At 44.3% G+C, this 12,742-nt stretch overlaps 3 protein-coding genes across 4 annotated transcripts in view; 1 reads left to right on the forward strand and 2 right to left on the reverse strand.

Moving 5' to 3' along the window:
• Nucleotides 1-12,742, forward strand: part of LOC139609622 (protein NLRC3-like) — a 248,792-nt gene that overhangs the window by 181,910 nt on the left and 54,140 nt on the right. The gene's annotated exons all lie outside the window — the stretch shown is intronic.
• LOC139609645 (ribonuclease inhibitor-like) overlaps nucleotides 1-12,742 on the reverse strand; it is a 137,236-nt gene that overhangs the window by 2,592 nt on the left and 121,902 nt on the right. The window lies entirely within an intron of this gene.
• On the reverse strand, nucleotides 777-6,259 carry LOC139609949 (protein NLRC3-like). The gene is made up of 6 exons (XM_071465020.1): nucleotides 6,255-6,259; nucleotides 5,512-5,634; nucleotides 5,179-5,303; nucleotides 4,794-4,948; nucleotides 3,160-4,718; nucleotides 777-963 (listed from the first exon to the last, which is right to left on the reverse strand). Exons 1-6 carry the CDS (start codon nucleotides 6,257-6,259, stop codon nucleotides 777-779), a joined length of 2,154 nt encoding a protein of 717 aa, XP_071321121.1.

Here is a 12,742-nt window from a genome sequence, read left to right on the forward strand (position 1 = left end):
CAGCTGTTAATAACACACAGAGACAAACAGCAGCTAACACAAGCACAGGGCTGCTGCCCAACAACTAGCAGCTAGCTATACTAGCCACATTTACTATGAGCTGAGCTAGCAGCTAGCTACAACGCCCCTGCTTAGCATTTCAGCTGCCGGCTCTTTACTGGATGTTGAATCTCTCTGTGATTGTGGAACATTTCTCTGCTTCCTCCTCCAGTATTTGTTCTTCTTCATTCTTCTCTGTTCCACCTTTCTCCTTCTCTTTCTGCTGCTGCTTCAAACCAATGTGAACAGTGAACACACACGTTCCCTGATAACACCAACACGTCTCTGATGACTCTGTACCAGCCCCACTTCACAGCTCTTAATGGTCAGCAGCTGACCAATCACAGTTCAAAGCACACCGGGGCTGTCCCACCTGAGGAGGGGCCGCTCATTTACCCCCCTACTGCAAATATAGACTTGGTAGCGTGTGACGTGCTGGGAGAGACAAGAGGCTGCGAGGCTCAGTTCAGGCTGCAGGATGGTGCAGCGAGGTAGACCACTTTTATAACACAATATTATTAGTCTACACAATAATCAGTCTGGCCCCGGCCCCCAAACTGCCCCTGGGGATTCTCCTGACCCTCCCCATCACCACTCTGCTCCTGGTCTCATCTTCCTTCTTTCTCTTCACTGGCTGATTTTTTAAATCCTCACACAGAAATCCTGAAAATGAACCAACCAATGAAAAACTGGAACTTCACAGATTTGAACTGAATATAAAACTACAACAGCTCCAGTCAGTGAACTGACCCCAGAGTCTCCAGTCTACAGTTTGGACTCTCCAGTCCAGCACACAGCTGCTTCACTGTTGAATCCTTCAGGAAGTTGTGGCTCAGGTCCAGGTGTCTCAGATGGGAGGGGTTGGACTTCAGAGCTGAGGACACGACTTCACAGTGAGTCTCTGAGAGTCGACAATCAACAAGTCTGTGATGAGAGAAAATATAAATTGTGTTAGAATAAAATCAGACAGTTTGTAATAAAAGACACTGAAGTTAAAATGCATCTGATGAGAAAAGATGATGATGTGATGAACATCTGCTCTTCACATCTGTGGCTCAGCTCATCTGATCTGATTGTGTTTGGCATAAAACAATAATTCTCATCACTCTCTCTCAGACCTGCAGAGTTTCATGGGAATCTTTGTTGTGCAGATGAAGGAGGGAAAATGATGTTACATTTCTGCTTCCATCATATGATTTGATCCAGAGTCAGAATCTTGTTAAGAAAAACAGTTTTATTCTCCAGTGTTTTTAAACTGACTCCAGATTGCTTGGCTCTGCTGCCTCTCTGTAGAAGTCAACACACACCACTGCATAAAACACATCTGGCTCATTGTGGTGAATCAGTGGCAGCGCCCACGTTGATCCATGAACAAACTGTTCTCAGTAAAAAACTCATGATCAACAATGAGGGCACTCTACAGTTACAACCTGGAAGCCTGTGTGTGTGTGTGTGTGTGTGAGTGTGTGTGTGTGTGTGTGTGTGTGTGTGCAGCTCTACAGTGAAACAAGATTTTCCTCATTTGAAACTGTAAACCAATAGAAAATCAATATGTGGCATCATTGTTGATGTGGTGGCGGCCTGTCACAGATAAATCAGTGTGTGGGAAACACTGAGGTCTAATCTACAGATACTGAGCCCACACATGTCTTAATGTCCGGTGGGAACATTTCCACACCGTGGCATCCCTACTCCAGAACATTTCTCCGGAGGTCAACTCAGTCAACAGTTCAATCTAATCTCTGTTTGCTGCCTGGTTTTCACAGAAGGTCCTCACAGAAACATGACACTGAGCTCTGGTGTGTAGAAGAAGACTGAATCCTCCCATTCTGCTCTGATAGATTCACACCTGTGTTCTTGGCTGAAGCTGAACATTTCCTGATACGACTCTCCTCTACAGCAACAAGAGAGAAAACACCTGGGACTTTCTGTCTCATTCAACACAATCTATGGAAAGACTTTAAAGCTCCACCATGACACTTGAAAAAACACAAGTTCACTCTTCAAGATGAAAAGTTCAATAATCAATAAAGCTCAGCCTTGATCAGGTCAATACACTCAGGGGTTTACATCTCCACTCTTGTTCTGCTTTGACCAGTTGAGTCATTTCACTGATGTGATGACTTTTCTCTGCTTGTGCAGCTGTTACATTCTGTTTGATCATGAACCATTATCCCATCAGTGTTTGTTGTTACCACAGTGGCTGCTGTTCAGCTCCACTTTTAAAGCAGCTTTCATTGGAGCCCACTGTTTTTGTCTGCTGTGATTTAAAGGTCTTCAGGTCATTCAAACTTTACTAAACATCTGCTAGAACCTGCTCATTAGAGCTTCACTGCATTCACTGTTCACTGATGACTGTTGTCATAGAAACCTCATGAGTCCTGAATACAGACCTCCACAGATTCATCACTGCTCTCCTGTAACACTGTCACAATGGACAGTTTCAACAAAGCTGAACCAGAGACATCTTCTTTTTTCATTCACACATTCTTCTTCCTCAGAAGAACCTGCTGCCTACATTACCCACAATGCACCCCAACCACCAACCCTCAGCTGTTAAGGCTGAGGTGTGTTATGCAGCAGAGGTGAGGGGGGGCTACAGAGGTCTGGTGTCTTCTTCAGACTCCACCCACACTGACTCAGGTGACATCACCTGAGGACATTTATCAGACTGCACAGCTGGAGACACTAAAGGTTTAATACTACTGTTTTCTCATATGCAGGTGTCCTCCCCAACACCTGGAAACACCTGGAAAAACTCACTGAGGTGTAAGATCAGTGGAGCTGCTTTAATTAGTTTGATCAGGTTTGAATTAAACTAAAAAGACTCAAAACAACACAGAAAATTAACAAATCAATGAAGCATCCAACAATTATTACAAATAAACAAAACAAGTGTTTTTATGAACTTAACAGCAACAATCACAACCAACTGAAACATCTACGTTTTGGTGCTCACAGCATTTACAACACCTCCAGAAAAAACACAACTGACCTTTGATTGTTTCAAAGTAAAACTAAGAATAATTAGAATAAATGAAAACTGTGTTTATCTGAATTTGACTCAACTACTGATCTAATCTACTGATTGATAATTATATTGATCATGTCTCTACTCACCGAGCCTTCCTGCAGTTCCTCACAGCTGGGATCAGTCTCCGTCGTCCCTCCTCTGATGTGTTGTACTTGTCCAGGTCCAACTCATCCAGAACCTCCTCTGACATCTGCAGAATGTAGGCCAGAGCTGAGCAGTGGATCTCAGAGAGTCTCTTCTCTGTTCTGGTCTCTGACTTCAGGAACTCTTGGATCTCCTGATGAACTGAGTGGTCCTTCATCTCCATCAGACAGTGGAAGATATTGATGCTTCTGTCAGGAGAGATTTTATCACTGTTCATCTCCTTCAGGTTGTTGATGGCTCTCTGGATGGTTTCTGGACTGTTCTCTGTCTGACCCAGCAGACCTCCTAAGAGTCTCTGGTTGGACTCCAGAGAGAGGCCATGAAGGAAGCGAACAAACAGGTCCAGGTGACCATTTTTACTTCTGAGGGATTTCTCCATGGCTGCCCTCAGGAAGACATCCAGGGTTAAATCAACATGTTCTCCCAGGAAGTTCTCCAGGACCTCTGTGTTCCTGTTGGTGTAACAGTGGAACATGTAGACTGCAGCCAGAAACTCCTGAATGCTCAGATGAACAAAGCAGTAGACTGTTTTCTGGAAGATCACACTCTCTCTTTTGAAGATCTCAGTACAGAGTCCTGAGTACACCGAGGCCTCTGTGACATCCAGACCACACTGCTCCAGGTCTTCTTGGTAGAACATGATGTTTCCTTTCTCCAGATGTTCAAACGCCAGCCTCCCCAGCTTCAGAAGAACTTCCCTGTCAGCCTCCATCAGCTCCTGTGGACTGGTCTCATGTCCCTCATCATACTTGAGCTTCTTCCTCTTTGTCTGAACCAGCAGGAAGTGTGAGAACAGGTCAGTCAGGGTCTGGGGCAGCTCTCCTCTCTGCTCTGTAGTCAACACGTGCTCCAGAACTGTAGCAGTGATCCAGCAGAAGACTGGGACTTGACACATGATGTGGAGGCTCCTGGACTTCTTGATGTGTGAGATGATTCTGCTGGACAGCTCTTCATCACTGGATCTCCTCCTGAAGTACTCCTCCTTCTGGGCGTCAGTGAAGCCTCGTACCTCTGTTACCCTGTCAACACATGTAGGAGGGATCTGATTGGCTGCTGCAGGTCTGGAAGTGATCCAGACCAGAGCCGAGGGAAGCAGGTTCCCCTGGATGAGGTTTGTCAGCAGCAGGTTGACTGATGACGTCTGTGTGACATCAGACACAACCTCCCTGTTGGTGAAATCCAGTGAAAGTCTGCTTTCATCCAGGCCGTCCAAGATGAACAGAACTTGACAGACAGCCAGCTGCTCTGCTGTGACCTTCTGTAATGTTGGATGGAAAACATGGAGCAGCCTGAGAAGACTGTACTGCTGCTCTCTGATCAGGTTCAGCTCCCTGAACGAAAGCAGAACCAGCAGACTGACATCTTGGTTCTCCAAGCCCTCTGCCCAGTCCAGACTGAACTTCTGCACTGAGAAGGTTTTTCCAACGCCAGCCACGCCGTTGGTCAGAACCACTCTGATGGGTCTCTGTTGGTCAGGTAAGGCTTTAAAGATGTCGTGGCACTTGATTGGAGCATCATGGAGGGTCTTCATCTTGGAAGCTGTCTCCAGCTGCCTCACCTCATGTTGGGTATTAACCTCTTCACTCTGTCCCTCTGTGATGTAGAGCTCAGTGTAGATCCTGTTGAGGAGGGTTCCACTTCCTGTTCCTTCACTTCCCTCAGTCACATGTTCACATCTGCTCCTCAGACTGATCTTATGTTGATCTAAAACCTCCTGCAGACCACGATTTGCTGAAAGAGAAGAGACAATGTCAGGCTGAAGACAGAGAATCTGAGAATCTGCTGATTATTTTCATCAGCTACAGAAAAACTAAAGAGCAGCAAAGAAAAGCTTTTTAATGTTGTGGTTCTTAGAATCATCTGAAATGTCAGTGCTGTGTGATAGAACAACTGACACTGGAGAAAACAACAGGTCCTGGTTTCAGAAATGAAGACATCAGCAGACACATGTTCAGTCTCACTTTGTACAGTGCTGCTCTGACTGGCTGTCTGCAGTCCAGGTCTGGTTCTGGGTCTTTTTCCACATCTGGGACAGGAGGGGTCTCCTGAAGACCCAGACTGGTCCCAGTATGAGGTGAAGCACTGTCTGCAGAACCAGTGTCCACAGCTGGTAGAGACTGGATCCTTCAGGACGTCCTGACACAGAGCACAGCAGGACAGCTGCTCCTCCACAGAGACACCACTCCTCTTCCTCCCTCTGTCAAGACATTTCTTCATCACTAACATGTCACTGTCAAATATGTCTAATAACTGAATCATCTTCAGCTCAGTTTACAGTAGATACTGTCTCTTACTGTGTGTGTGAGGGTCCAGATCTAGGACTGAACTCTGGAGGATTAAAGTCTTTGGACCGGTCACTCTTCACAGACAGACAGCTGGATCCTGGAGACTCTGCTCTCAGTCTGTGGTTCTGACCTCTGCAAACACAAACATGTTTTTATTCATATCACATGGATCACTGATCAATTCTCTGATGACAGAGTGATTGTGGGAACTCTCAGCTGACGTCCTGCAGTGACGTCACCATCCAGCACCGCACACTGTACTGAAGGATGGAAGCAACACAGCAGCATCCAGAAACAACACTGTTGTGTCAGTCAGTCATTAAATGTGTCCAGTCTCCAGCTGTTGATGACCTGTCTCACATCAGCTCTAAAGAAGCAGAGTGATACAAAGGTGAGATGAGAGGATCAGATGTCTGTGACCCCGACACTGCCACTGCCACAAATGAAGACAAAACAACATCCTGACTAAAACTAATGGCGGCTGATGTGTCTGCTCTTCTTCTCCATATTGATTCTTTCTCTGGAGTTCAGCTTCATTTCACACAAGGAGGCCTGTGTGTTTCTACATGACTGTGACAACAGCAAACACCACATCCTGCTGCAGGCTTCATCTGACCATCACACAACTTCACTGACAAACACACAGTTTGTCAGAGTGACATCTGCACAGATCAGTGATGGTAAAGACAGTCTTGTGTGTAATTAAAGGATCATTGTGCTGTTATTCTACATGACTGTTCTTGACAACAAACCCCATGAAAAGAGCCAAACTCGCAGAAAAATATTTACCTAAAGGTGCAATGCAAGTTTTTTAGAGCCTGAAATCTGTATAAACAGCTGACAAATATCTAGTTTGATGTTAAAGAGGCTCAGTCATTTCCTCCAACAGCTGCTCACTGTAGTTTGGATCAAACTAACTGTGGAGAGTGAAGCTCTGACATGTGAAGCTCATCATTCAGGCTGTAAAATGATCCTGCAAAGTGTGGTCAACTCTGTTAGATCCCAGCTCATCCAGGTTCACCAACACACTGCTCTCTTCTTCTGTGGCTGCTTCTCTGCTCCACCACGGCCCTTTAATTACTGACATCTTTACATCTCTGTCATGTTCATCAGCTGCAGCAAAAATATGCACAAGAAAAAAGTCAAACTCTTCTTTGTTGGGATCATTTCACAAGAAACCAGCTCCTCAGCAGTCACTGTTAATACACTGATATGTCAGAGGAACCAGGGGAAGTTATTTTCTGCGACACTACGGCAGCTGTTACAGGAAGTGACGTCACTGCAGGAGCTCAACACACTAAACACTGTTACAGAGACAGTTTGGAGGTTCACAGGTTTGTAGCAGGTCTCTTACTGTGAGTCTGAGGGTCCAGGTTCAGGACTGAACTCTGGAGGTTTCTCTTTGGACCGGTGACTCTTCACAGACAGACAGCTGGGTCCTGGAGACTCTGCTCTGTCCTCCTCTTCCTCCACACAATCACTCATCTTCAGGACTTCAGTCAGTCTGAGAGGGAAACCAGTAACACTGACTGTGAGCTCACACACACAAGAGTCAGGACAAACAAGCTGCTCAAGACACACACACACACACACACACACACACACACACACACACACACACGCTTTGTTCCTGTTCATGTGTGGTGTCGTGGCCACAGTCACATGTCAGTCTGAAGGATTTACTGAACTGGTGTCTGTTTCAGAGCTGTGTCAAGAGAACAACAGAACCTGAACTTCATCAGAACTTTTCAGAATAAAAGCTCTTGATTCAGTTTGAAATAAAGCATTGATGCAAAAAAACAAAAAAAACCCCAAAAAAGCAAAAAACATGTGGTCCACTGTTATACACAACAATCTACACAAAAACAAACACCTAAAGTCAGTGGTAAACCCTGAAAGAATCAGATGAGACTCCCTGGACAAAGATTTCAGCTCCTTCCTGAATGAAAAGTCAAAAACAGCTGTTACTATTTGTCTTGCATAAATGGAAATACCTTCTTTCACACCATGTATATAGTTTATCCAATGAACAAATTGTTGAAACATCACGTCACGTTATCTTATTCAACTGAAAGGGACTAACATCATGAACTGAACAGTGAGACACAGAGTTCTATTTGAATGATTATAAAATCAATAATTATCAATAAGAAATGTGTAATGGAAGCAATATAAAGGAATGATTTGAATCATAAAAAATGAGTATGTGACATGTTGAGACGTCCCTGAACTGGAAAATCGTCTTGTGGGACAGTAGGCCAGAAAAGGGGAAGTGTGAGTCTTGTGAACATGATAAGTATAAGGAAGAGAGTGTGATGATGACTGTAAACATATGAAATGATTAAAAAGTGAATGATTGGGATTTCAATAGTAAAACACTGTGATTTGAAAAGCTTTAAATGCACTTTTTAACATATATTAGACAGAAATGTATTAGATTGGTGAAGGAATGATTTGTAACAGCGAGGCAGTTGGATTATGAAGAAAGATCACTGACTGTTGATTTCAAGATGTGCTACTGCTGTAACTAAGTATGATACGATCTGGTTGGAACTGGTTATGGACTGATGAAACATCTTTTAGCACAAACACCAACTTCAAGTTTGTGAATTACTCACCATCGACGAAGTTCCCTCCTCGAACAGCTACACAGGAGACGGAGTCTACAAGCCTTAAGATGACTCACAAGAGATCACAGAGACTCTACAGCTGACAATAGATCACCAAAGGACAAGCAAGTGAAAAGAACCTGCCAACCAGTTGTGGACGACAAACTGGATTTCTTCTTGTGCGGCCAAGAAGAAACTGATACTTCTAAAGAGGAAGTCTGGACTTTGTGCAGAGTCAAGGGACTCTGATGTCTTGGGACCAGCTGCTGACAGAGGATAGACACCCTGGCCAGGCTTTCACTTCATCCATCTCCCTCTAAAAGTCATTTGTAAGCCAACCAGCCTCAGCTCATTTTGGCAATATTAATTTAGATGAATAGGTTATATATTCTTTGAAATCAACGAACATAAGTAAATATACTAAGTCTGAATTCATTTGAGTATATGACTCTTCCTTGACTATACAAGTAGACTGAGTGTTCAAATAAAAACAGGTGGTTCTTAAAGGTTACTTCAACCAAAATAAATACAACAGATCCTTGGGGCTTACAGAGCCACTAAATTATATCCTGGCACCAGAACAAGTGCACAGATCCTTTAGAGGAGAGCTGCCGTTAATGGGCGTGGCTGATATCTGTATTTAGTTCAATAGGGCGACTCAACTAGGTGCAGTATGAGAGACAGCAGGGTAGATGCCCAGAGGAAGGCAGTTAGAAGCTCGGTGAGTCTCCTGACCACCAGCTGAAATAGCCACAGAATCTATTGACGGGATAAGAGTCCTACAAAGCTGAAGGGTCAGACCCTTTAAACGGAGAGCTGGTCCAGACCACCTGTACAGGGGTTTCCTGGTGATCTAACACATTATAACCACAAACTGATTCACCACTGACCTGACTTCATGCAGCTGAGCTTTCCTAGCAACAGCTGTCATCCATCCATCATCCCTCCATCAGGTGAATGAAGGGTGGGGGTCTGCAGCAGTGCTCAGTGATATGAGGGAGGATGAAGTCAGAGGAGCTTTAATGGTGGACAGGTGTTTATTGTCCTTCTTGTTGCCATCTCTTGTCGTCCATGTGTTGTGTTCTTCTTCGTTGGTGGATGCATTTTAACATGAAGCTCAGTCAGTTCTCTTGGAATGGAATGTGATGGGACATGACCTTGTTTGTCCACATGGTGGCAGCGATGCAGCGTTTTTGTTGTTTGCAAAGAGCCATGAAACAACAGGAGGAGTGAGTCAAAGTCAGACTGATGATGAGGTTTATCTTCATCACACATCTGTCCCTGGAAGCTTCTTTCCACCAGTGGACAAACTAAATGAACTGGTCTGAGTGTTGTTGATCCCAGTCAACCAGTACACAACCAGTGTGGCTCATCAGCTGAGTTCACCGCTGACGACAAAGAGAGATGCTGTCTGAAATTAAAGAGCCACACACACACGTCCAACCTCTTGGTAACACACTTCACCACATCATCCACGGGATCTCACAACCCCACTGTCACAGTGTGGACAACAAGTCAGCACAACTGACCAACACAGACAGCAGAGTGTGGCTCCAAAACACTGTTTGTTGAACTGTGATTAGAGTATTGATGTCAGTAGCTCAGATGGAGCTGAGTGTGTGGTGTTGTTACCACACACACACACACACACACACACACAGTGCTGTGAAAGCAGAGGCCACAGTGTCTTAAATGAGCCTCGACCCGGTGCAGTCTACTTGCTGTAATCCCGTCTTAACAATAAGAACACAGAGTGTTTTTGCACCAGTTGTTCTTCTAAAAAAGATGTTCGTCATCATGATTTCACTAAACGCTCACTGGGTTTTGATTGCACCTCTCAGAAACCTCCTGCATCTTCCTCCAGGCTTCTACCTGATCTCTCCATCTGAGTTTGAACGCTTCTCCTTGTCCCCACCCGCTACCTGGTGGAGCCTCGCTGTCTGGTGGAGGTTCCTCTTCATTCAGGCACCTCCACCCAACGCAGGCCGCTGCATGACGGAGCTTCACCTGCTCATGGGTGCCCACTCTCTGAGTCTGTTCATTTGACTGTGGAAAGTCTTCATGTCTGACAGCGCTCAGGAGTTTCTGTCACCTCCGTTCTTGTAGAGACGCCAGACGAGACAGTGAGGACGCAGGTGACGTGTCTTTCAGAGGCTCAGCATCATCAAACATGCACGTGCCATCGGCTGAGGGAACACTACACGTCCAGATGCAGCGTTCTGTTTGATGAGCTGCTGCTGATGTGCTGTCTGCCTGTTGTTACACACACACCTTGTTTGTTTGTACAACCCCCCTGTGAACGCAGCCAGCTGTGTCCTGATGTGACTCAACAGTGGCTGCAGGTCTCATATGACGTGTAGAGTGTGTGACCACCGTGACGCTGTGTTTCCTTACAGGAGTCCTTCAGGAGATCCAGAGGTGACTGGAAGGTGACCAGATGTGAGTATCAGCCGCTCACTGCTCCCTCTGAGGCTCTGTCCTTGATCATAGATGCTACAAACACTGCTCTCAGCTCCTTTTAAATATGAGGAGGGGCTGCACTGACACTTTCTGAACTGAATGTTCTGAAAATCTTTTTATAGATACCCCATCAGGCCAAATGTTTAATACTAGTGATAAATATTCACATGAAATATTAACTCAAGCTTCACTTACCTGCTTTTGCCAGAGTTTGAAGCTGCATCATGCCTCAGCTGTGACCACCAGCAGATGTGAAGCCTGTGTGTCTTCAGAGATGGTCTTTGGGGTCAGATATAATGAGGCCTGATTATTATAACCAATTATTATTCATTTTCTGTTAATTGTGATGGAAAGTAGTGACTGGAAAGAGTCTCACCTTGGATTTTGACCTGAACAATATTTATAAGTCAGAAAATTTCAGTTACAAGAACTCCTACATGTTATGTACGGGGCTCCTGTTTCCCCTCAAAAATCCATTTTGGTCAAACTTAAAACCTGAAGGTGAACATGGACACAGTCCATCTTAAAGCTGTAGCCATGGTGATGGAAGCTGTGTGTAATATGAATGGTGTTGCTCATGGGCAAAGCAAGTTCATTTAGACACAAGGCAATTCAAAGTGCTTCACAGAGACACGGACATATATTAAAACAGAACGTTAAGAAGACATTGAAATAGCATTTAAAAAATAATTAGAATAAATAGAAACATTTTAATAAGTCACATGACAATTACATAAAATCAGGTAAGAAACTTACACCATTTTAAATGAAGAGCTGCAGTGATAGAAGATGTTGAAAACACGGCACAAGATTAAACAGATGTGGCGTGTGTAATTTATTGGTGAGCTGCAGCAAACAGATGTTTTAGCTCTGATGGAAATGAGCTGACAGCAGATCTCAGGTGTTCAGGAAGCTTGTTCCACAGGTGAGGAGCAGAGACACTCAAAGCTGCTTCACTCTGCTTGGTTCTGATTCTTGGAACAGTGAGTGAACCTGTTCCAGATCACCCGAGGGTCTGATGCTTCACATCGTATAAGTAGAGCTGAGATGTGTCTGAGCCCAGGACCGTTTAGTGCTTTATAGACAAGAAGGAGGATTTTAAAATGCATGTAGTGATGTTTCCATGGAGACTGATCAGCAACTGTGCTGTTCCCCTCAGTTCTCCAGAGCTGTTCGCCTCTTTTAGCTCATGGCTGTGCTGGCACATGAACTCTGCTCTTATTAACTTGTATCCAGGTGAGAGGTCGCACATGTGTCTGACAGCTGTGTCGCTGACAGCTGTGGAGTCAACACACAGTGATGTGTCCTACTGTCTTTCTGTTGTGTCTCCTCACAGAGAACTGACTGATCCATGTGTATGAAGCGTTCTGCAGTCCTGTAGCCATGACCACTACTGTCCCCTGGCCCCTCCCCTCACTGACTGACCTCCCCCCTGACTCTAAGCTCACATCGGCCCCTCGTAGAGAGACGCCAAAGGGCTCTTAGCAGGAGTGCGCTCGGAGCAGCACGAAGACTGGCAGTGGAGACGGAGGGTGGAGGAAGAGACACCACCTGTGCCTAAAGACCACACACTGGACTGTATATTTTGTAACTGCATTTTATGTGATTTGTGCCTGTTCTTCTTGAGTTGAACTTCAGATTTATGGTATGGAGGCCCATTTCTGCCAGGGAAAGGAAAAAAAATCAGATGAAACATTTGGCATGATTTATTTATTTTTTCTTTTAAACTCATGGTGACTCAAAATTATGAGATATTAGATTAAAAAAATAAGATAATTAGTCTGAGATATTAAAACAAAATATGAAAACAAAAAAAACCAAACATTTTTCAAAACTAGTGAGATACTGAGTCATGATTGAGACACTAAGTTAAAATTGACTGACTTTTTTAAGTCAAAGTCATGCATAAGGAATTCTTTTTTTATGCCAAATTCAAAATGAAAATATTAAGTCAGTATTTATTTTCTCTTTTCTTTTGTTATTTTCTCATTGACGTAGAGTTACAATTTTTTCATAAGTCATTATCTTTACTTGGTGATTTGGTCTGGTCTACTCCAGACACAAATGTTTGACTTGGTGTCTCATAATTTGGTGTTACATTATCATCAAGTCATCTCTCAGTTTGATCCAGCATCATAAATCGTTCTTTTACATCAACAGCTTATTACTTA

The sequence above is a fragment of the Trachinotus anak genome, unplaced genomic scaffold (assembly GCF_046630095.1).
Source record: "Trachinotus anak isolate AG129_WGS33_773 ecotype Australia unplaced genomic scaffold, CSIRO_AGI_Tana_v1 ptg000026l, whole genome shotgun sequence".
Lineage (NCBI taxonomy): Eukaryota > Metazoa > Chordata > Actinopteri > Carangiformes > Carangidae > Trachinotus > Trachinotus anak.